This window comes from Prinia subflava, chromosome 23 (assembly GCF_021018805.1).
Source record: "Prinia subflava isolate CZ2003 ecotype Zambia chromosome 23, Cam_Psub_1.2, whole genome shotgun sequence".
Taxonomy (NCBI): Eukaryota; Metazoa; Chordata; class Aves; order Passeriformes; family Cisticolidae; genus Prinia; species Prinia subflava.
The window spans coordinates 2,842,312-2,864,524 of NC_086269.1; the positions used below are offsets into that span (position 1 = coordinate 2,842,312).

The following is a 22,213-nucleotide window of genomic DNA, read 5'->3' on the forward strand; positions in this document are numbered from 1 at the left end:
GAATTCCTGGGGGGAAAAGCAGGAGTGAATTCCTGGGGGGAAAAGCAGGAGTGAATTCCTGGGGGGAAAAGCAGGAGTGAATTCCTGGGGGAAAAGCAGGAGTGAATTCCTGGGGAAAAGCAGGAGTGAATTCCTGGGGGAAAATCCAGGAGTGAATTCCTGGGGGAAGGGGCAGCCCGGGCCAGGGTGGGGTTTGGGGCAGGTTGAGCAACGCTGCTGCTGCTTTGAGCAACCCCGGGCGGGTTTGTTGTGAAAGGAGAGAGGAGAGGGGGCGACAGCAAGAGAAAAAAAAAAGGGGAAAATGAAGATCTGAGCTTAGGGAAAAAAAAATGTCACTTCCTCAAATCCGTCTGTTCTGGAGCTCTGGGATATCCTGGATTTTGGGGGAAAAGGAGATTTGTGCTGGGCAGGGGGAGGTCCTGAAGTGACCCAGTGCAGCTCCTGGGGGGTGTCCCTTCCCCAGCAGGGCCACTGTCCCCTGCCACTGTCCCCTGCCACTGTCCCCCTGCCACTGTCCCCCTGCCACTGTCCCCTGCCACTGTCCCCCTGCCACTGTCCCCCGCCACTGTCCCCCGCCACTGTCCCCCGCCACTGTCCCCCGCCACTGTCCCCTGCCACTGTCACCCTGCCACTGTCCCCTGCCACTGTCCCCTGCCACTGTCCCCCGCCACTGTCCCCCTGCCACTGTCCCCTGCCACTGTCCCCTGCCACTGTCCCCTGCCACTGTCCCCTGCCACTGTCACCCTGCCACTGTCCCCTGCCACTGTCCCCTGCCACTGTCCCCCGCCACTGTCCCCTGCCACTGTCACCCGCCACTGTCCCCCGCCACTGTCCCCCCGCCACTGTCCCCCGCCACTGTCCCCCGCCACTGTCACCCGCCACTGTCCCCCGCCACTGTCACCCGCCACTGTCCCCCGCCACTGTCACCCGCCACTGTCCCCCGCCACTGTCCCCTGCCACTGTCCCCTGCCACTGTCCCCTGCCACTGTCCCCCGCCACTGTCCCCTGCCACTGTCACCTGTCCCCCCCTCCTGCAGGGCAGGAGGGACCTGGGGACACCCCCAGCCCAGATCTGCTGAGCCCCGGGATAAGGGGAGAAGGTTCTGGAAGGATTCCTGGGGTAATTGGGAGCTGCAGGGAAGGGAAGGATCCTGCGAGGACACAGCTCAGCTGTGTCACCCCCGGAGGTGACAGCAGTGACATCCCAGCGAGGCCACCCCGTGCCTGGCCCCCAACTGGATCCAGCTGCTGCTCCAGCCTTGCCAGGGCTGGGATTTGAGGGCAGAGATCCCAAATTTCCTGCTGAGGCTCCGAGTGGGGCTCTCCTGGTGTTGGCACTACCTGGACTTGTCCCTGTCCCTGCAGGAGCAGTGCCCGGGGCTGGCAGGGCCAGGAGGGGCTCAGGAGCAGCTGGAGGGGGCTCCCAGCCTGGCTGGCTCCTGGGGATCCCAGAAAAAATCCCTGCTGGATTTTCAGAGGGAGCAGCCAGGGCTGGGATGGAGGCGTTGGCACCCAAGGGTGCTGGTGAGGCTGCTCCATGCTGGGGGTGCACCCAGCACACCTGGAGGATTCCTCGGTGCAGAAAAGGGAATTTCCTGCCAAAAAACAAACAAACAAACAAACAAAAAACATTCCCAGCTGGGAATTCCCTCCTGCCCTGGGCTTTGTGGGGCAGTCACAGCCCCCACAGGCAGCGCTGTCCCCTTTGCTGTCACCCCGAGCTGGATTGTCCTGGGAGCCTGGAGCCAGCCTGGCCCCTTGGGAGCAGGGAGGGGATTGGGAATGGGGACCCTGCTGTGGATTTCCCTCTGTCCCTGCTGTGGATTTCCCTCAGTCCCTGCTGTGGATTTCCCTCTGTCCCTGCTGTGGATTTCCCTCTGTCCCTGCTGTTCCCTACCCTTCTTTTCCCCCTGTCCCTACCCTTCTTTTCCCCCTGTCCCTGCCCTGCTTTTCCCTCTGTCCCTGCCCTGTTTTTCCCTCTGTCCCTGCCCTGTTTTTCCCTCTGTCCCTGCCCTGCCTTTCCCTCTGTCCCTTCCCTGCTTTTCCCTCTGTCCCTGCCCTGCTTTTCCCTCTGTCCCTGCCCTGCTTTTCCCTCTGTCCCTGCCCCGCTTTTCCCTCTGTCCCTGCCCTGTTTTTCCCTCTGTCCCTTCCCTGTTTTTCCCTCTGTCCCTGCCCTGCTTTTCCCTTCCTGGCCTCTCACAGCACCCTGCAAAGCTGGCAGTACCCAGGGCTAACCCCTGGAAAGAAAAATCCCGATTTTCCCCTTCCTCCTCCAAGCTCTGCCCGCAGCTCTGCACATCCCAGGGCTGGAATTGCACCACGTCCCCAACCTTGGGGACATCCCCTGTGCCCTGGGACCTCCTGATGGCCCTGTCCTGCTGTCCCCACAGCACTGGGAGCTGCTGGTGCTGGAGAAGCTCAAGTGGGACCTGGTGTCGGTGATCGCCAACGATTTCCTGCCGCACATCCTGCACCGGCTGCCGCTGCCCGCCGGCAAGGCAGAGCTGGTGAAGAAGCACGCCCAGACCTTCATCGCCCTCTGTGCCACAGGTGGGTGCTGGGCTGCACCCAGGGGTGCTGCCACACCTGGGGTGGGCTCCCCATGGGTTTTTTTTGGGAGCTGGGTGCCCGCCTTCGGTGCAGGCAGCAGGGTGGTGCTGCTGGGGGCTCTGAGGTGTCACCAGGGCCTCGTGCTGTGCCTGTGGGAGGGTGCCCAGGGCTGAATCCCAGCTTTCCTCAGCCTCTGTGTGGTTGTATTTATGGATGGTGTGGGAATAACGACCTGACACTCAGCTTAAAGCACATGAGAGCAATCTTGATTCTCCTAAATCCTCTTTTTTTACAGTATTTAGGTGCAATGAATATGATTCAGAGCCTGCACCTCTTTGTGAACATCCTTGTTAGTAAAGGAATTAGAAAAACACCCCCTGCTAATTGTTTTTCACTTCTCAAGGATTGTTTGGATTCTCCTTTAGGATTTTCCCAGGCCAGAGTGAGAGCGTTGCTCGTTTGTCTCTCACAAGTCCTAAAATCTGACCCCTGTCACCCCCACACCTCTGCAGCCACCTCGTGCCAGGGCTTCTCCCAAAGCCTGTCCTGTGCTCCTCCAGCCCTGTCCTGTGCTCCTCCAGCCCTGTCCCGTGCTCCAGCCCTGTCCCGTGCTCCAGCCCTGTCCCGTGCTCCAGCCCTGTCCCGTGCTCCTCCAGCCCTGTCCCGTGCTCCTCCAGCCCTGTCCCCTGCTCCTCCAGCCCTGTCCTGTGCTCCAGCCCTGTCCCGTGCTCCAGCCCTGTCCCGTGCTCCTCCAGCCCTGTCCCGTGCTCCAGCCCTGTCCTGTGCTCCTCCAGCCCTGTCCTGTGCTCCTCCAGCCCTGTCCCGTGCTCCTCCAGCCCTGTCCCGTGCTCCTCCAGCCCTGTCCCGTGCTCCTCCAGCCCTGTCCCGTGCTCCAGCCCTGTCCCGTGCTCCTCCAGCCCTGTCCCGTGCTCCTCCAGCCCTGTCCCCTGCTCCTCCAGCCCTGTCCCGTGCTCCTCCAGCCCTGTCCTGTGCTCCTCCAGCCCTGTCCCGTGCTCCTCCAGCCCTGTCCCGTGCTCCAGCCCTGTCCCGTGCTCCTCCAGCCCCAGGAGGAGCTGCAGGAGCTCTCTCTGAGGAGCTCCCCGCTCCCAAACCCCTCCTGCAGCCTCACTGACAGCTGAGTTCCCTCTGAGTTCCCCCTTTGAAGGAACACAATATTCTTTTCTTCGCTCATCACCGTCATACAGTGAATTTCAGTGAAATTTACTTGTTCAGACAAGAAATCTCTGACAAACGGCCGATTTAGCAGTTCCTGGAGCACTTCTGTATTTCCTGGAGTACATCTAGGATGGATTTTACCCGGCTGTGGCCTGCCCTGAGTCCCAGTGCATTCACTGCTCTGGAGAGAGGCTGGCTCTGCTCTTCCCAGGAGAGGGAGGGGCTGGCCCTGCCATGGCAGCACTGCTACGTTCATTCATTCATTTATTCATTCATTCTTTCTTTCTTTCTTTCTTCCTCCCTTTCCTTTCCTTTCCTTTCCTTTCCTTTCCTTTCCTTTCCTTTCCTTTCCTTTTCCTTTCCTTTCCTTTCCTTTCCTTTCCTTTCCTTTCCTTTCCTTTCCTTTCCTTTTCCTTTCCTTTCCTTTCCTTTCCTTTCTTTCCTTTCCTTTCCTTTCCTTTCCTTTCCTTTCCTTTCCTTTCCTTTCCTTTCCTTTCCTTTCCTTTCCTTTCCTTTCCTTTCCTTTTCCTTTCCTTTCCTTTCCTTTCCTTTCCTTTCCTTTCCTTTCCTTTCCTTTCCTTTCCTTTCCTTTCCTTTCCTTTCCTTTCCTTTCCTTCCCTTCCCTTCCCTTCCCTTCCCTTCCCAAACCTTCCCAAACCTTCCCAAACCTTCCCAAACCTTCCCTTCCCAAACCTTCCCAAACCTTCCCAAACCTTCCCAAACCTTCCCAAACCTTCCCAAACCTTCCCAAACCTTCCCAAACCTTCCCTTCCCTTCCCTTCCCTTCCCTTCCCTTCCCTTCCCTTCCCTTCCCTTCCCTTCCCTTCCCTTCCCTTCCCTTCCCTTCCCTTCCCTTCCCTTCCTTCCCTTCCCTTCCCTTCCCTTCCCTTCCCTTCCCTTCCCTTCCCTTCCCTTCCCTTCCCTTCCCTTCCCTTCCCTTCCCTTCCCTTCCCTTCCCTTCCCTTCCCTTCCCTTCCCTTCCCTTCCTTCCCTTCCCTTCCTTCCCTTCCCTTCCCTTCCCTTCCCTTCCCTTCCCTTCCCTTCCCTTCCCTTCCCTTCCCTTCCCTTCCCTTCCTTCCCTTCCCTTCCCTTCCCTTCCCTTCCCTTCCCTTCCCTTCCCTTCCCTTCCCTTCCCTTCCCTTCCCTTTTTCCTTTCTTTCCTTTCTCCTTTCCCTCTTTCTCCTTCCCCCCGTGCCCACAGACGACACCTTTCTGATGTACCCTCCCTCCATGGTGGCCACGGGCAGCATCGGCGCCGCCATCCACGGCCTGAGCCTGGCCCCGAGCGGCCTCGGCGGCGACGCCGTCACGGAGCTGCTGGCCGGGATCACGGGCACCGAGGTGGTGAGTGCAGCCAGGGGCAGGGGAATGCCTGATCCTCACAGGGTTCTGGAGCCTGCCTGATCCTCGGGAAGGGTTCTGGGGACTGCCTGATCCTCAGGGGAGGGTTCTGGAGCCTGATCCTCTCAGGGAGTTTGGAGCCTGCCTGATCCTCAGGGGAAGGGTTCTGGAGCCTCCCTGCTCCTCACAGGGTTCTGGAGCCTCCCTGATCCTCACAGGGTTCTGGAGCCTGTCTGATCCTCACAGGGAGGGTTTTCCACAGCTGCCGGGGCAGGGAGCGGGGCCTCGGCCTCTGGAGACATTCCAGAGGCAGCTGGATGGGGACAGCTGCTCCAGGTGGCCCTGCCTGCAGGAGGCTGTGCTGAGGGAGAGCCTGGGCTGGAGGGGGAATGGTGATGGTCAGTCCAGGATGGACTGGCCATGGTGATGGTCAGCCCAGAGAGGGACTGGCCATGGTGATGGTCAGCCCAGAGAGGGACTGGCCATGGTGATGGTCACCCCAGGGAGGGACTGGTCATGGTGATGGTCAGCCCAGGGATGGACTGGCCATGGTGATGGTCAGCCCTGGGATGGACTGGCCATGGTGATGTTCAGCCCAGGGATGCAGGGTTGGACCCCAGAGGGCCCTTCCAGCCCCAGCTCCTCTGGGATTCTGTGGAATTTTGCTGTTCAGACGGTGCTGCCCTGGTCTGAGGAGATCCAGGGGCTGTGGGATGATCCCAAACACAGCCCCGGGCAGGGCAGGGCGGGTTTGGAGCCTTTGAAACGCCACACAAAGGGCAGGATCTGTTCCCTGCCCGGGCAGGTGTTGGCAGGATCGAGTTCTCGGGCTGGGATGGGGACAGGGACACGCCGGGCTTGGCATCTGCTGCCCTCAGTGTCCGGTTGCAGGGGGTTTCGGGGGGGCTGGGACAGGAATTGTCCCAGATTTGGGGACATCGGGGTGGGGGCGCTTCTCCAGCCCCTCCACTGCCCTTGGAGACGGGACAGGGATCCTGTTGGGCTCTGCAGCTCGCTCCCACTGGGAGCTTTTCCCCTGCCCAGGTGAGTTACAGTCCCCTGCCAGGACCTGGAGGGGCTGCCCGAGGCTTTGTCCGGGCGGGAGGCTCCGATCCGGTGGTGCAGATGGAATTTTTTTTGTTCTCCGGAGCCTTTTTAAAGAAAGAATCGGTGCAGCCACCTGCTCCCAACCTGCTCGGGGAGGTCGGGGCTGTGCAGGGAACAGGTGGGAAGCAGGGAGGGTTCAGTGCAGGGAGAGGAGCTGAAATGGAGCCCTGTCCCCTCCTGTCCCCTCCTGTCCCCTCCTGTCCCTCCCCAGCATCTGCTGTGCCCCCTGCCCGCCTGTGGGGCGCCTCACAGGCAGCTCCAGCCTGGGCAGCTCCTCCTGGGATGTGTCCACTGAATTTTGGGGTGCTGGGAGAGCGCCTGGGCTCGGCCTCCCCCACCCCTGCAGTGCTGCTGCTGCTTCTCCCTGAGCGTGGCACCAAACGTGCCTCAGTTTCCCCTCCGGAGGAGCCGTCCCCTTCCCGCCCAGCTGGGGATGCAGGGCTGGAGCCTGGCTGGCTGTGGCCAGCGTGGCTTTGGCATCTCGGCCAGAATGGCCAGTGGGGAGCTGGGAGAGCCTGGGCATGGAGAGCCCGGGATGGACTGGCCACAGGGCTGGAGAGGCCGGGATGGACTGGCCACAGGCTGGAGAGGCCGGGATGGACTGGCCACAGGGCTGGAGAGGCCGGGATGGACTGGCCACAGGGCTGGAGAGCCTGGGATGGACTGGCCACAGGGCTGGAGAGGCTGGGATGGACTGGCCACAGGGCTGGAGAGCCTGGGATGGACTGGCCACAGGGCTGGAGAGGCCGGGATGGACTGGCCACAGGGCTGGAGAGGCCGGGATGGACTGGCCACAGGGCTGGAGAGCCTGGGATGGACTGGCCACAGGGCTGGAGAGGCTGGGATGGACTGGCCACAGGGCTGGAGAGCCTGGGATGGACTGGCCACAGGGCTGGAGAGGCCGGGATGGACTGGCCACAGGGCTGGAGAGGCCGGGATGGACTGGCCACAGGGCTGGAGAGCCTGGGATGGACTGGCCACAGGGCTGGAGAGGCTGGGATGGACTGGCCACAGGGCTGGAGAGCCTGGGATGGACTGGCCACAGGGCTGGAGAGCCTGGGATGGACTGGCCACAGGGCTGGAGAGGCCGGGATGGACTGGCCACAGGGCTGGAGAGCCCGGGATGGACTGGCCACAGGGCTGGAGAGGCCGGGATGGACTGGCCACAGGGCTGGAGAGGCCGGGATGGACTGGTCATGATGATGGAGACCCCAGGGATGGACTGGGGATGGTGATGGACTGGTCATGGCGATGGTCAGCCCCTGTCCATAGGGATGGTCAGCCCCTGTCCAGGTGTCCATGGGGACGGTCAGTCCCTGTCCAGGTGTCTGTAGGAATGGTCAGCCCCTGTCCAGGTGTCCATGGCAATGGTCAGCCCCTGTCCAGGTGTCTGTGGGGATGCTCAGCCCCTGTCCAGGTGTCCATAGTGATGGTCAGCCCCTGTCCAGGTGTCCATAGGGATGGTCAGTCCCTGTCCAGGTGTCCATAGGGATGGTCAGCCCCTGTCCAGGTGTCCGTGGGGATGCTCAGCCCCTGTCCAGGTGTCCGTGGGGATGGTCAGTCCCTGTCCAGGTGTCCGTAGGGATGGTCAGTCCCTGTCCAGGTGTCCCTGGTGATGGTCAGTCCCTGTCCAGGTGTCCATAGGGATGGTCAACCCCTGTCCAGGTGTCCGTAGGGATGGTCAGCCCCTGTCCAGGTGTCCGTGGGGATGCTCAGCCCCTGTCCAGGTGTCCGTGGGGATGCTCAGCCCCTGTCCAGGTGTCCGTGGGGATGCTCAGCCCCTGTCCAGGTGCCCATGGTGATGGTCAGCCCCTGTCCAGGTGTCCGTAGGGATGGTCAACCCCTGTCCAGGTGCCCATGGTGATGGTCAGCCCCTGTCCAGGTGTCCATGGGGATGTTCAGCCCCTGTCCAGGTGTCCGTGGGGATGGTCAGTCCCTGTCCAGGTGTCCATGGGGATGGTCAGCCCCTGTCCAGGTGTCCGTGGGGATGGTCAGTCCCTGTCCAGGTGTCCATGGGGATGGTCAGCCCCTGTCCAGGTGTCCATGGGGATGGTCAGTCCCTGTCCAGGTGTCCATGGGGATGGTCAGCCCCTGTCCAGGTGTCCGTAGGGATGGTCAGCCCCTGTCCAGGTGTCCATAGGGATGGTCAGCCCCTGTCCAGGTGTCCATAGGGATGGTCAGCCCCTGTCCAGGTGTCCATAGGGATGGTCAGCCCCTGTCCAGGTGTCCATGGGGATGGTCAGTCCCTGTCCAGGTGTCCCTGGTGACGGTCAGCCCCTGTCCAGGTGTCTGTAGGGATGGTCAGCCCCTGTCCAGGTGTCCCTGGTGATGGTCAGCCCCTGTCCAGGTGTCCATGGGGATGGTCAGCCCCTGTCCAGGTGTCTTTAGGGATGCTCAGCCCCTGTCCAGGTGCTCGGGGCCGGGCGTGCCGGGCAGGAGGGGCTGTGCTGCCAGGAAGCCCCGGGGAAGGGGAGCTGGGGAAGGGGAGCCGGGCGTTGCTATTTTCTATTTTCGCTCGCCACATCCTCTGACAGTTTCTAAGAACCCCTGGCGGATTCCTGGTAAGAGATTTCGGGTGTGACACTGTCCCGTGAGGTGCAAACTGTCACCAGGCTGAGCCGTGCCCGGGCTGCCCGAGTGGGAGTTTCCTCCTCTGGTTACGGCTCATGGGGGAAAAACCAGAGCGGGGTTTGCATTTCTGGCTGTGCTGCTGCTGCTGGCAGCCCCCTGCCCCTTCCCGTGCGTGTCCCCAGCTCTGGGGGCCCTGGGGGTGTCTCAGAGGGGACACGGGGGTGGAAACCGTGTGAGAAGCTCGGGAGGTGCTGTCCCAGCGTGGGTGGGAGGTGCTGCAGGGTGGGTTTTGGGGGGGTCCTGCTGCCTCAGGGGCACCCAGCAGGATTCCCGTGCCCAGCAGGACCACCCCGAGCTCCGGGCTGGGGAGCTGGAGGGGGATCCAGCCCTGTTTGGGGTCTGGGAAATTCGGAGCTGCCCTGCCCTTGCCACCCTGCTGGAGCCACACCCCGGCTCCCGGAATTTGGGAATCCCTGCTGGACACAACCTCCCTGCAGAGGGAGGTGGGAGGAGGACAGCCGCAGTGTGGGGCTCTGCCTGGGGAGGGACAGGCTGTGGAGAAAATCCCCTTTTTTCCCCGCGTGTTCAAATGCTCCGGGTGGGGGTCAGAGGTGCAGCCCAGCACCTCCTCTGAGCTTTTCCCGAAGCTCCAGCGCTGAGGAGCAGGGATCTGACGCCTCCCGTGTGTTTCCCTGTTCCAGGACTGCCTGAAGGCCTGTCAGGAGCAGATCGAGGCGGCCCTGGCCGAGAGCCTGAAGCAGGCGTCCCAATCCCAGCAGGAATTCAGCGCCAAGGCGGCGGCGTACGGGGGCAGCCAGCCCACGGGCACCCCCACGGACGTCACCGACGTCAACCTGTGACCAGCCACCCTTCCCTGGGGGCTCCGGGCCCTCCCTGAGCACCCCCAGCCCCCTGCGTCCCCCCCTGCCCGCCCAGCGCCTCCGAGGGGCCCTTCCCAAGCCGGGGGGGGAGCGGCCGAGGTGGGCACGGGGAGCAGGAGCCTGGATCAAGTTTGGAATTGTTTCTGTGTTGGTGTTCCCCGGCTCTCCGGGGCGTTCAGGGCAGCCCCGTGAGGGACAAGAATCAGGGAGAGCCGAACCCTGCAGGACCCGAATCCTCCTCGCCCCCTCGGGGCTCGTGGAGCAGCTGCTTGGTGGCCCCTCGGCGCCGATTGCTTCGTGCCACGTCCCCAGAGCTCCGGGGGAGGTTGTGCAGCTGCTTCTGCTTGGAGAGGACTGGCGGGGCTTGTTTGTTTTTTGCTGTTGGATGTGGGAATTCGGGCCGTGCCTCGGGAGGAGCGCGGGGTCCCCTCGGCTTTTCCGCCGGCCCACGGAGGCTGCTTAATTTATTGTTCACTGCTGGGAAATGGGGAGGGAGCAGAGCTGGCGTTCCTCGGGGTCTGGATGCCGCTCTCCTCTCCTTCCCCAAAAAAATAAAAGTGCCTTCCCCCTTTTGCCCCTTCCCTGGCTCCCCGGGCAGTGGGAGGCTCTCCTCGGAGGCTGGGTGGTCCTTGGGTAGCTTAGGCATCAGATTTAAGGAAAACCTTTGAATGTGCTGCTATAGTCTGGGCTGCATCATCTGCACTCTTCCAGGGCAGGGATTTCGGATCACGCTCAGGAGGGGGCTGCGTTCACCCACGCGGATCCCGAGCTGCCTCCTGAGAGAGGGTGGAAAACTGCTGCGCACTTGAGTTGGGAAAGCAATTACTGCGATTATTTTGTATTGTTGTTGTTGATCCTGTTAGTTTTTTATAAAAATTGTTGTAAAACAGGAAAAAAAAAACCAAAAAAACAATGCTGCTTTTCTATGAGAAAACCTTTACAGAGTGGAAGAATTAACCAGGAGACTCCACAGGGATGGGAGGCAGATGCTGCTGCTGCTGCTTGGGGACCTCTGGCTGCTGTCCTCCCACGGGGGATGTGGAAAAGGAGGTGGAAATCTTCCTTTCTGCATGCCAGCAGCCACACAAAAATCCGGCGGAAAAAGGTGGGGCTGCTGCTCCTCCCTGAGCCTGCCTGGTCCGGAAACCCACGGAGCCGCTGCCTCCTGCGAGCAGGAGGGCAGGGACAGCCTGGCTGTGCAAAAGGAAATGCGTTTCTTTCTTTTTTATATATATATATATAAATGAGGTTTTTAATTTAAGAGTAAATTGGTTTTGGTGTTCACTCGCACGAGTCCCGCTGCTGGGAGAGCCAGAGAACCCCGTGATGTTGCAATAAAATATTTTAAACAAAAAAACAAAACTGGCAGCTCGAGGGTTTCCCTTGCGCCGTTCCCAGGGTGGGGCTGGGATCTGGGGATCCCTTGGGAGCTCCAGCCCTGCTTGTGGAGGGCTGGAGAGGGCAGGCAGGACCCAAAGGACACCCGGGGCAGCTCAGGGGTGGTGATGGAGCCCAGCACCTTCTCCCAGCAGCCTGGAGGGCACTGGAGCAGCTCAAGTGGTGGCAGGAGAGGGCCTCAGTGCCTCTCGTGCTCGTCAGGCCCTGGCTGCTTCAAAATGAGATAAATCAGGAAGTCACAGAGGCTGCGGCGTGTGGGGACCCAGCTCCTGCCCCTGCCAGCAGAGGTGACAGCAGGCAGGGCTGGGCACGGCTCAGGCGCAGCTGGGGCTCCTCTCCGTGGCCCAAAGCTGCACGGCACAGTGACAATGACAGTGGCAGTGACAGTGGCAGCAGGGCCCGGGGAGGTGCAGCCTCCTGGAAAAGCCCCTTTGGGTTTTCCAGCAGAGGTGGCACTTGGGTGACAGGAGCAGGCCAGGCAGGTGGCCTCGTGGCCAGGTGAGGCCCTGTGGCTTCAAGAAGTAAACCCTGGGGGGACTTTGAGTGTTTGGGAAGATCCCTGGGCAAGGAGTTCCAGCAGCTGGTGGGGACAGGGACAGGCTGGGAGCAGCCCTGGCTGATGGACACAGCTCTGGTTTTATTTCCAAATACAGGAACGAGCCAAAGTGTCCCAGTGCTGGTGGCACCGGGCTCCTGAGGGGGACAGGGACAGGCTGGGACCAGCCCTGGCTGACGGACACAGCTCTGGTTTTATTTCCAAGTACAGGAACGAGCCAAAGCGTGCCAGTGCTGGTGGCACCGGGCTCCTGGGGGGGACAGGGACAGGCTGGGACCAGCCCTGGCTGATGGACACAGCTCTGGTTTTATTTCCGAGTACAGGAACAAGCCAAAGTGTCCCAGTGCTGGTGGCACCGGGCTCCTGGGGGGGACAGGGGCTGCCCTGTGATGCTGGCACGGGGCTCTCAGCCCGGCTCTGTGGGCTCTGTCTGTCCCAGTGCCCGCTCGGAGCAGCGGGATGCGGGCAGGATGCTCCTGCTGCAGGCTCCCAGCTGCACCCAGGGCCAGGCTCCAGCATTTCCCTCCTCATTCCATGGCCGGACCAGCCTCCAGCATTTCCCTCCTCATTCCATGGCCGGACCAGCCTCCAGCATTTCCCTCCTCATTCCATGGCCGGCGCCTGCTCCCCTTCCACGTCCCTCGTCTTGGAGTTCATCAGCTCGCGGCGGATCTCGGGCGAGATCTGCGGGTGGCTGTGGAACTTGAGCAGCTCCAGCAGAGCCTCCTTCTGCTCCGAGGACAAATCCTCCTTGTAGCGCTGCGCCAGGGCCAGCAGGCTCTGGTGCCACAGCACGGGCAGCAGCCGCTGCTCGGTGCGGAAGGCCAGGAAGTGGAAGACCAGCGCGTCCAGCACGCGGAAGGGCAGCGCGTACTTCTTGTCGATGAGCAGGCGCAGGAAGATGCTGTTGGCGCCGCTGTACTGCATCTCGGCCAGCTTCAGCAGCGCCGCGCTGGGGACAGGGACACGGAGGGTCAGGGGACAGGGACAGGGACACGGGGACACGGGGACACGGCAGGGGTCAGGGGACAGGGACAGGGACACGGGGACACGGGGACACGGAGGGTCAGGGGACAGGGACACGGGGACATGGCGGGTCAGGGGACAGGGACAGGGACAGGGACACAGGGCGTCAGGGGACAGGGACATGGGGACACGGCAGAGGTCAGGGGACAGGGACACAGGGACACGGGGACACGGCAGAGGTCAGGGGACAGGGACACGAGGACATGGGCGGGTCAGGGGACAGGGACACGGGGACATGGCGGGTCAGGGGACAGGGACACGGGGACACGGCAGAGGTCAGGGGACAGGGACACAGGGACACAGGGCACGGCGGGTCAGGGGACAGGGACACGGGGACACGGGGACACGGCGGGTCAGGGGACAGGGACAGGGACACAGGGACACGGCAGAGGTTAGGGGACAGGGACACAGGGACATGGGCGGGTCAGGGGACAGGGGATGGAGCCAGAGGGACACAGCGGGTCAGGGGACAGGGACACGGGGACACGGGCAGGTCAGGGGACAGGGACACGGGGACACGGGCGGGTCAGGGGACAGGGACACGGGGACACGGGTGGGTCAGGGGACAGGGACAGGGACACGGGGACATGGGAGGGGACAGGGACATGGGGACACGGCAGAGGTCAGGGGACAGGGACAGGGGGACACGGATGGGTCAGGGGACAGGGACATGGGGACATGGGAGAGATGAGGGAACAGGGAAACAGGAGAGGTCAGGGGACAGGGACACAGGGACATGGGAGGGGTCAGGGACGTGGGGACATGTAGGGGTCAGGGGACAGGGGATGGAGCCATGGGGACATGGAAGAGGTAAGGGAACAGGGACACGGGGAAATGGCAGAGGTCAGGGGACAGGGACACAGGGACATGGGAGGGGTCAGGGACGTGGGGACATGTAGGGGTCAGGGGACAGGGGATGGAGCCATGGGGACATGGAAGAGGTAAGGGAACAGGGACACGGGGAAATGGGAGGGGTCAGGGGACAGGACACACAGACACAGGAGAGGTGAGGGGACAGGGACACAGGGATATGGGGACACAGGAGAGTTGAGGGGTCAGAGGATGGAGCCATGGGGACCTGAGAGTGGCTTAGAGTCAGGACACAGAGCCACGGGGACACAGGAGAGGTGAGGGGCCAGGGGACAGAGCCACAAGGACCAGGCAGGGGCCCAGGGTCAGGGCATGGAGCCACAGGGACTGAGGAACAGGGACAGGGGCTCAGGGTCAGGGGACAGAGCCATGGGGACAGAAGAACAGGACTGGACCGGAGCCATGGAGCACCAGGCACTCAGGCACAAAGCTGAGCCTTAAATCTCAACCCCAGAGGGAGCTGAGTGACCCCTCACCACCCCCAAGGGGCTGGAGAGGCTGAGGGATGGATCCAAGACGCTCCCCAGGATCCCTGGAGGAGCAGCTCTTCCCCCCAGCCCCTCAGGGCCTCACCTGGAGTGCAGGACGGGGATGGAGCACTTGGTGAGGATGCTGCCGATGATGATGGCCTCCCTGAGCGAGCACGTGCCGGACTCGCACAGTGGGATGAGGATCCCTGGGGATGGGGACAGTCAGACACCCACCACATCCACCCACGGGAACAGCCCTGGGGCTCAGCCCTTCTCCCTGAGCCCTGGGGCTCAGCCCCTTCTCCCTGAGCCCTGGGGCTCAGCTCCTCCTCCCTGAGCCCCGGGGGTCAGCTCCTTCTCCCTAAGCCCTGGGGCTCAGCCCCTTCTCCCTGAGCCCTGGGGCTCAGCTCCTTCTCCTGGGGGCTCAGCCCCTTCTCCCTGAGCCCTGAGGCTCAGCTCCTTCTCCCTGGATCTCAGCCCCTTCTCCCTAAGCCCTGGGGCTCAGCCCTTCTCCCTGAGCCCTGGGGCTCAGCCCCTTCTTCCTGAGCCCTGGGGCTCGGCCCCTTCTCCCTGAGCCCTGGGGCTCAGCCCCTTCTCCCTGAGCCCCGGGGCTCAGCCCCTTCTCCTTGGAGCTCAGCCCCTTCTCCCTGAGCCCTGGGGCTCAGCCCCTTCTTCCTGAGCCCTGGGGCTCAGCCCCTTCTTCCTGAGCCCTGGGGTTCGGCCCCTTCTCCCTGAGCCCTGGGGCTCAGCTCCTTCTCCCTGAGCCCTGGGCTCAGCAGGAGAGGGGCGAGCCCAGGGCAGCTTTGGCAGGAAAGGCTGCCCTGAGCTGTGTCCTGCGGGCTGGGGACAGTCCCAGGAAATTGCCACTCTTGCAGCAGCAGCTGGAGGGTCCCTGCCATGCGAGAGCCCCTCAGGACCCCAGCCAAGCCCCAGAGGGGACCCTGCAGGACCCCTACCCTTGAACCAGGCCGCTGGCTTGAACAGAGCCTTCTTGAGAGCCATGTACAGGTGGAAGTTGAGCCGCTTGTACTCGGCGATGTCGTCGCGGATCCGCGGCAGCAGCACCAGGTTGTAGAAGCGCTGGGCCATCCTCTCCTTCAGGTTGGAGGAAAATATCCTGGCGACAGCAAAGCATGAAGGGGTGGGTGAGGAAAGGAGGCCAGGCAGGTTTTGTAAACCCCAGTGGGGGAAAAAAAAGCCAAAAATCTCACGTCAGAGGGTCCCTGAGGTGACCTCACCTGGTGGCCTGGTACATGGCAGCAGCCGTCCACGTCTCTGGCTCAGTGATGTAGAGGATCTGCTCCCAGTTGGACAAGGCAGGAATGATTTTAAACGCCTTGGGGAGCTTCCCGCTCCTGTACTTGGACAGCACCTTCAGAGACAGGGACACGGCCAGGCCATGACTGGGGGCAGTGACAGCAGGGACACGAGCGCGCTGTCCCCTCCCTCAGCCCCTCGGGGGGGTGGCTGTGGCTTCACCGGCTCCGGCCTCACCTCCCTGACACCCCTGTAGACCTCCAGGACACGGGGGTCGAGCTGGGGCATGGGGCGGCCCGAGATCTCCGACAGCGCCGTCTCCACCTCCGTCTGCTTCTCCGTGATCTTCTCCATGATGATGTCGGCCAGGGTGCGCCTGGGGCCACCAGGGGACAGGGACAGGGTCAGGGGGGGACCAGGGAGGGCTGGCAGGGGACAGGGGCAGGGGGGACCAGGGAGGGCTGGCAGGGGACAGGGGTGAGTCCAAGGGGACAGGAGCGAGTCCAAGGGGACAGGAGCGAGTCCAAGGGGACCAGGGAGGGCTGGCAGGGGACAGGGGAGAGTCCAAGGGGACAGGGTCAGAGTCAGGGGGAGACCAGGGAGGGCTGGCAGGGGACAGGGGTGAGTCCAAGGGGACAGGAGCGAGTCCAAGGGGACCAGGGAGGGCTGGCAGGGGACAGGGGCGGGTCAGGGGCTGATCAGGGAGGGCGGCCAGGTGAGGTCTGTGCAGGGCTCACACAGGAGCTGGGGAGAATCGGGGGTGGCAGGGGGATGACACGGGATGGGGTTGAGCTGGGGGTGACGTCCTGAGACAGGACAAGCGTGAATCGGGGGTGGCAGGGGGGTGACAGAGGACAGGACAGGGTCGGGGTCCGTGCAGGGCCCACACAGGAGCAGGGGTGAATCGGGGGTGGCAGGGGGGTGACAGAGGACAGGGCAGGGTCGGGGTCCGTGCAGGGCGGCGGCCCCGGCCCGGCGTAGCCCCCTCCTCACCTCAGCGGCGGGTTCTTGTTCATGAACATCTCGATGGCTTTCTCATCCTCGGGGTCCACCTCCACCTCCCCGCCGTAATCCCCGCTCCGTCCCGCGGCCGCCGCCGCCTTCTCCAGCGAGGGCCATTCCTCGTCATCCTCCGAGTCCGAGCCGGGACCTGCGGGGAGCGGCGCTGCCTCAGCCCGGGGCCGCGCACCCCCGGGGGTCCCGGAGGGTCCCGGCGGGTTCCGGGGGGCTCACCCAGCACCACGCTGCGCTGCCGGGGGGCTGCGGGCGCCCCGGGGCCGTGCTCGGCCTCCAGCTCCTCCTGCTGCCGCCGCGCCTGCTCCAGGATGCGCCGGGACAGCCGCGCGTCCACGAAGCCGTCGCCGCCGCCATCCCCGCCCCGCTCCTCCGCCCCGCCGGGCTCCCCGCGCCTCCCCCGCGCCCGCGGAGCCGCGTCCTGCAGGATCTGCTCGGCCAAGGGCAGCGCCGGGGCCGCGCCCGAGCCCCGCGCCCGCCGGGCCTTGGGCATCGCGGCGGAACCGGGGCGCACCGGCGGCGGACAGCGCGGAGAGACACGTGGGGACTGTCCCCGCCTGTTCCGGGGCGGCCCCGCCGCGTCCCGGTGACACCGGCCCCGCCCGTTCCGGTGCGGGCACCGGCACCATGGGGGTCACCTGGTGAGCGCGGGGGGCTCCGGGGTGGAGGGGAGAGCACCGGGAGCGGCTCCCGGAATGGGGAACGGCACCGGGAGCGGCTCCCGGAATGGGAGAGAGCACCGGGAGGGGCTCCCGGAATGGGGAGCGACAGCGGGAGGGGCTCCTGGAATGGGGGGACGCCACCGGGAGGGGCTCTTGGAATAGGGGGGCGGCACTGGGATAGACTCCCGGCGGGGACAGTCCCGGGGACACGGGGAGAATCTCCGGATGGAGGGTGCGGAGCAGTCCCGGACGCACGGGCAGCAGCCGGCGGTGCCCCGGTGGGTTCCATGAGCCTCAGTGGGGTCCGTGAGCCCCGGTGGGTTCCATGAGCCTCAGTGGGGTCCGTGAGCCCCGGTGGGTTCCATGAGCCTCAGTGGGGTCCGTGAGCCCCGGTGGGTTCCATGAGCCTCAGTGGGGTCCGTGAGCCCCGGTGGGTCAGTAAGCCCCGGTGGGTTCCATGAGCCCCGGCGGGTCCGTGAGCCCCGGCGGGTCCGTGAGCCCCGGCGGGTCCGTGAGCCCCGGTGGGTTCCGTGAGCCCCGGCGGGTCCGTGAGCCCCGGTGGGTTCCGTGAGCCCTGGCGGGTCCGTGAGCCCCGGTGGGTCCCTGAGCCCCGGCGGGTCCCTGAGCCCCGGCGGGTCCCTGAGCCCCGACGGGTCCGTGATCCCCGGCGGGTCCGTGATTCCCGGCGGGTCCCTGAGCCCCGACGGGTCCGTGATCCCCGGCGGGTCCCTGAGCCCCGGCGGGTCCCTGAGCCCCGGTGCTGTCGCAGCGTGTCGCAGGTGCCGGTGGCCGAGGGCAAGAGCGTGCAGCAGACGGTGGAGCTGCTGGCGCGGCGGCTGGAGGCGCTGGGCGCCGAGAAGCAGGGGACGTTCGGCGTGGACTGCGAGACCTATCACACCGCGGCCACCCTCGGCACACAGGGTCAGCAGCGCCGGGGGAACCCAGCCCTTCTCCGAGCTCCTCTTTCCCTTTTCCTTCCTGTCCTTTTGCTCCTTTCCGGCTCCTTCCCCACCTTCCCTGGAGGATGGTGAGATGTTTCCCCTGGCTCTGATGCTGGTTGATGGGGTTTAGGGGGTATAGTGGCAGTGCTGGGCTGAGGGTTGGACTGGCTGTTCTTGAAGGTCTCTTCCACTTTCATTAGTCTATGATTCCACAATTCCTTCTTCCCTTTCTCCTTTTCCTTGTTTCCTTTTCCCTTTCCTTTCTCCTCTCCCTCTTCCCCCTGGATCCCCAATCCCTCCCAGCACTGATGTGATGTTCACCACGGTGGCACTGACCCCACGCCGCCCTGACTCTGCTCAGCCTGGAAGGATGTTTTTCCCTTGTTGTTCCTGGCCAGACCCATTGGAGTCTTCCAGCTTTTTCCTGCTTTTTTGGCAGCTGGAACTTGGAGGAGAGGCCGAGCCCAGGCTCGCTCCGTGCCCGTGGGAGGTGGGTGGGAGGTGGATGCTCCTGGGATTCTCCTTTCGCCTCACCCCGAGCCGTGCTGGTGTTTTCTCCCGAGGATTTCTTTTTCCCCATAAACCTCCAGAAGCAAACCCAAGCTCTTCCCTGAATGGATATCATAACAAATATGAGGATCTGGAATTAAAGCAAGGAGGGCAGAGGCAGGGAGAGGAGCAGCTTTGGGCAGGAATGTTGGTTTTTGAGCCCATCTCCCTCGCTGTCATTCCAGGGCAGACGGGGAAGCTGATGTACGTCATGCACAACTCCGAGTACCCCCTGAGCTGCTTCGCCCTCTTCGAGAACGGGCCCTGCCTCGTGGCCGACGCCAACTTTGACACCCTCATGGTGAAGCTCAAGGGCTTCTTCCAGAACGCCAAGGCCAACAAGATCGAGAGCCGCGGCACCCGCTACCAGTACTGCGACTTCCTGGTGAAACTGGGCACGGTCACCATGGGCCCCAGCGCCAGGGGCATTTCCGTGGAGGTGAGAGCCTTGGGAAGCGTGGGGAAGGCAGGGAGAGGCAGGGAAATCCCGTGGGAGAAGCTGGAGAAGGAAGGTGTAGGGGTGATCTGATTGAGGGGGTCTGAAGCAGGAAGATGGAGAAAGATTATTTATTTACACGGGAGCGCCAGGAAAAAGTGGGAATGGCTTCACACTGCCAGATGGCAGGGATAGATGGGATATTGGGAAGAAATTCTTCCCTGTGAGGGTGGGAAGGCCCTGGCAGAGATTTCCCAGAGAAGCTGTGGCTGCTTCTGGATCCCTGTGGGGCTTGGAGCAGCCCGGGACCGTGGAAGGTGTCCCTGCCCTGGATGAGCGTTGAGGTTCCTTCCCCAAACCATCCCACAATTCTGGAATTCCCTGTCCTGTCTGTGTCCCAGGGGTGTTGCTGCTGCAGCAGGCAGCTTTGGATCTCCTCTCCCGAGGTTTAATCCAGGCAGGTGCTCCGGGGCTGTCCCTGCAGTGGGAATCCCTGCGGGAATGCCATCCAGACAAAAAGCTGATTAAATTCCAGCTGCACAGCACGAGCACCATCCCTCAGGTTAATCAGCATGGCAAAGGGGATGAAACAACCTCTCCAGTTGTTTATTGTTAATTCAGTGCTGATTTGGGGCTTGCTGTCCTTCCCTTTGCATTTTACCTTCCCTTCCCTTTGGAAAGGGTCTCTTGCATGTTCCCAGCATGTCCTGTCTTATTCACATTACCCATCCTTGTTAGATGCTGGATATTTGGGGCTGTTTCCATGAAAAGCCTTCCCTGCAGGGAGGCTCCAGGGCTCTGGGGATGTGTTCCCAGGTGGGACAGTGCCCAGCTCCAGAGCTCTGGGGAGTGTTCCCAGGTGGAATTCTGCCCCTGCCAGCATCTCCAGGGGGCTAGGGTATATTCCCAAGTGGAATTCTGCCCCTGCCAGCAGCTCCAAGGCTGTTCCCAGGTGTAATACTGTCCTCCCTGGCAGCTCTGGGGCTCTCAGGTGTGTTCCCAGGTGGAATTCTGTCCTTCCTGCCAGCTCCAGGGCTCTGGAGTATGCTCCAGGTGGAACAGTGCCCAGCTCCAGGGCTCTGGGGAGTGTTCCCAGTTGGAATTCTGTCCCTGCCAGCATCTCTGGGGCTCTGGGGAGTGTTCCCAGGTGGAATTCTGTCCCTGTCAGCAGTTCCAAGGCTGTTCCCAGGTGGAATACTGTCCTTCCTGCCAGCTCCAGGGCTCTGAGGTGTTTTCCCAGGTGGAATTCTGCCCCTGCCAGCATCTCCAGAGCTCTGGGTTGTGTTCCCAGGTGGAATTCTGCCCCTGCTGTCACCTCCAGGGAGCCTGGGATGTGTTCCCAGGTGGAATTCTGCCCCAGCCAGCATCTCTGGGGCTCTGGGGAGTGTTCCCAGGTGGAATTCTGCCCCTGCTGTCACCTCCAGGGGCTCTGGGGAGTGTTCCCAGTTGGAATTCTGCCCTGCCACCATCTCGGCTGTGTCCCCAGGTGGAATACTGCCCCTGCTGTCACCTCCAGGGGCTCTGGGGAGTGTTCCCAGTTGGAATTCTGCCCCTGCCACCAGTTCCAAGGCTGTTCCCAGGTGGAATACTGTCCTTCCTGCCAGCTCCAGGGCTCTGAGGTGTTTTCCCAGGTGGAATTCTGCCCCTGCCAGCATCTCCAGAGCTCTGGGTTGTGTTCCCAGGTGGAATTCTGCCCCTGCTGTCACCTCCAGGGGCTCTGGGGAGTGTTCCCAGTTGGAATTCTGCCCTGCCACCCTCTCGGCTGTGTCCCCAGGTGGAATACTGCCCCTGCTGTCACCTCCAGGGCTCTGGGGAGTGTTCCCAGTTGGAATTCTGCCCTGCCACCCTCTCGGCTGTGTCCCCAGGTGGAATACTGCCCCTGCGTGATCGCCAACGACTGCTGGAACCTGCTGATGGAGTTCATGCAGAGCTTCATGGGCAGCCACACGCCCGGGATCCCGTCGGTGTTCGGCTCCAAGCACGACAGCGCCTACAGCCCCGGGGACACCATGGTGCAGTACATGGAGCTCTTCAACAAGATCCGCAAGCAGCAGCAGGTGCCCGTGGCTGGCATCAGGTGAAGAGAATTCCCTGCAGCTCCTGCCTGCCTGGCTGGCTCAGGATTCCTCCAAAATGTGGCACAGGAGGCAGCCCCGAGGGGTTTTTTCTCTTTTTTGTCTTTGCCACGTCGAAGTTTTGCGGTGCTGTGTGTGATTCCGGGGTTTGGGATTGTTGGATCCGTGGCTCTGTGGTTCTCTGGACAATGTTTCATGCAGGGAATTGTTTATTCACAGGAAAAAGAGAAATCCCAGCCAAAATCAAGGACAGAGCTGCTGTGACTACAAAAACCTACAGGAGGAGTCTCTTAAATTTGTATTTTTTATATCCACGTGGGTGTTTTGTTGTATTTCATCCCAATAAAACGCTGGATTTTGGGAGGAGTCCCTGCACAGTGAGGGTTGTGCTGGTTTGTGTTGTTTATTCACAGATCCTTCCCTTGGATTTGTTTCAAGCGCTTTATGCCCCCAAAGCAAACATTTCCCTGTGAAAAAAAGCCAGGAATTCTCGCATTTTCCAGTTCCTGGCACGTTTTTACCTTGCCTTCATCCTCTGTAGCTGATGGGAATGTCAAAATCTGCTGCCTTTCAATGAAGGCTCTGGATAAATTAAAAAATAAAACAAGCCTGGCAGGAGCTTTGTCAGGCACTGAGAGAATTCCAGCTGCTTTATCCCATTGTTTTTAAGGTAGGTAATAAATTCCCTGTCCCCTGCACACCATTTGAGGAATCCTGATGGCTTCACATTCAATGGAATAAGGAAGGATTTGGGCAATAAGAGCCAAAAATTCATTGTAAGACATAATGACATCACTTTAATATATTTATTTCTTCATATTCCTGGGAAAGCACCAGCATGCCAGGAAAAATATTGTTGGCTCCTTGCGAGTCTGAAGAGCAAAGAAAACAAAAATAATTTGTCTTATATAGGTTTTTTTTCTGAAGCAAAAAGGAGAAAACAGCTGATTTGTGGCTTGATTTTCTGGCTGAGAACTGTTGTGCTTTTTTTAAAATATGATTTTCTGATTATTGTTTATACCTGGAAAGCTAATTAACTGTTAGAGTGCTCAGAGCTTTTAGAGAGCTTTTAATAAATTTAATCAGCGCAGGGCCCAGAAAGAGGCGGTTCATGAGCCATAAGAAATGGCACAATGTCCTCTAAATGTGGCAGAAATTCCAATATACTGAATTTTTTGCAGCTCTTAGCCCCGAGTTCATGACTTGTGTGGGACTGTTCAGTGGTGAAAATTCACTGAACAGTTCCACGTTGTTAAACTGGGAAAACTTAGGAAAGAAACCAGGATTTGTGGGGATGGTTATCCCTGTCCTGTTTCCCATTACAAGCCTTAAG

The 22,213-nt window shown here is 61.7% G+C and overlaps 3 protein-coding genes across 4 annotated transcripts; 2 read left to right on the top strand and 1 right to left on the bottom strand.

Moving 5' to 3' along the window:
* Window positions 1-2,234: 2,234 nt before the first annotated feature.
* CCND3 (cyclin D3) lies at window positions 2,235-11,726 on the top strand (the record flags this gene model as incomplete). The annotated part of the gene is made up of 3 exons (XM_063418653.1): window positions 2,235-2,550; window positions 4,928-5,070; window positions 9,447-11,726. Coding segments are annotated over 3 exons (618 nt in total), but the record flags the coding sequence as incomplete, so codon positions are not given.
* Window positions 11,727-11,867: 141 nt separating this feature from the next.
* BYSL (bystin like) lies at window positions 11,868-16,763 on the bottom strand. The gene is made up of 7 exons (XM_063418579.1): window positions 16,437-16,763; window positions 16,197-16,353; window positions 15,441-15,579; window positions 15,185-15,318; window positions 14,903-15,063; window positions 14,050-14,152; window positions 11,868-12,532 (listed from the first exon to the last, which is right to left on the bottom strand). Exons 1-7 carry the CDS (start codon window positions 16,708-16,710, stop codon window positions 12,184-12,186), a joined length of 1,317 nt encoding a protein of 438 aa, XP_063274649.1. The 5' UTR covers window positions 16,711-16,763; the 3' UTR covers window positions 11,868-12,183.
* MED20 (mediator complex subunit 20) lies at window positions 16,706-21,261 on the top strand. Of its 2 annotated transcripts, none has more exons than XM_063418634.1 (4): window positions 16,706-16,858; window positions 17,649-17,800; window positions 18,555-18,808; window positions 20,671-21,261. In XM_063418634.1, the coding sequence occupies exons 1-4, from the start codon at window positions 16,845-16,847 to the stop codon at window positions 20,884-20,886; spliced, it is 636 nt and encodes a 211-aa protein (XP_063274704.1). In that variant the 5' UTR covers window positions 16,706-16,844; the 3' UTR covers window positions 20,887-21,261. The 2 variants fall into 2 exon arrangements, with proteins under 2 accessions (XP_063274704.1, XP_063274705.1); XM_063418635.1 differs by lacking the exon at window positions 20,671-21,261 and adding an exon at window positions 20,292-20,520.
* Window positions 21,262-22,213: the final 952 nt, after the last annotated feature.

What these genes read in the sequence shown, in the direction of transcription:
- MED20 (XM_063418634.1), top strand. An exon ending in GGCCACCCTCGGCACACAGG is followed by an intron (nt 17,801 to 18,554) that starts GTCAGCAGCGCC and finishes CTGTCATTCCAG; the next exon opens with GGCAGACGGGGAAGCTGATG. An exon ending in CCAGGGGCATTTCCGTGGAG is followed by an intron (nt 18,809 to 20,670) that starts GTGAGAGCCTTG and finishes CTGTGTCCCCAG; the next exon opens with GTGGAATACTGCCCCTGCGT.
- BYSL (XM_063418579.1), bottom strand. Translation starts at nt 16,710, where the DNA reads ATGCCCAAGGCCCGGCGGGCGCGGGGCTCGGGCGCGGCCCCGGCGCTG. An exon ending in GCAGCGCAGCGTGGTGCTGG is followed by an intron (nt 16,354 to 16,436) that starts GTGAGCCCCCCG and finishes CGCTCCCCGCAG; the next exon opens with GTCCCGGCTCGGACTCGGAG. An exon ending in TCTACAGGGGTGTCAGGGAG is followed by an intron (nt 15,319 to 15,440) that starts GTGAGGCCGGAG and finishes CTGTCTCTGAAG; the next exon opens with GTGCTGTCCAAGTACAGGAG.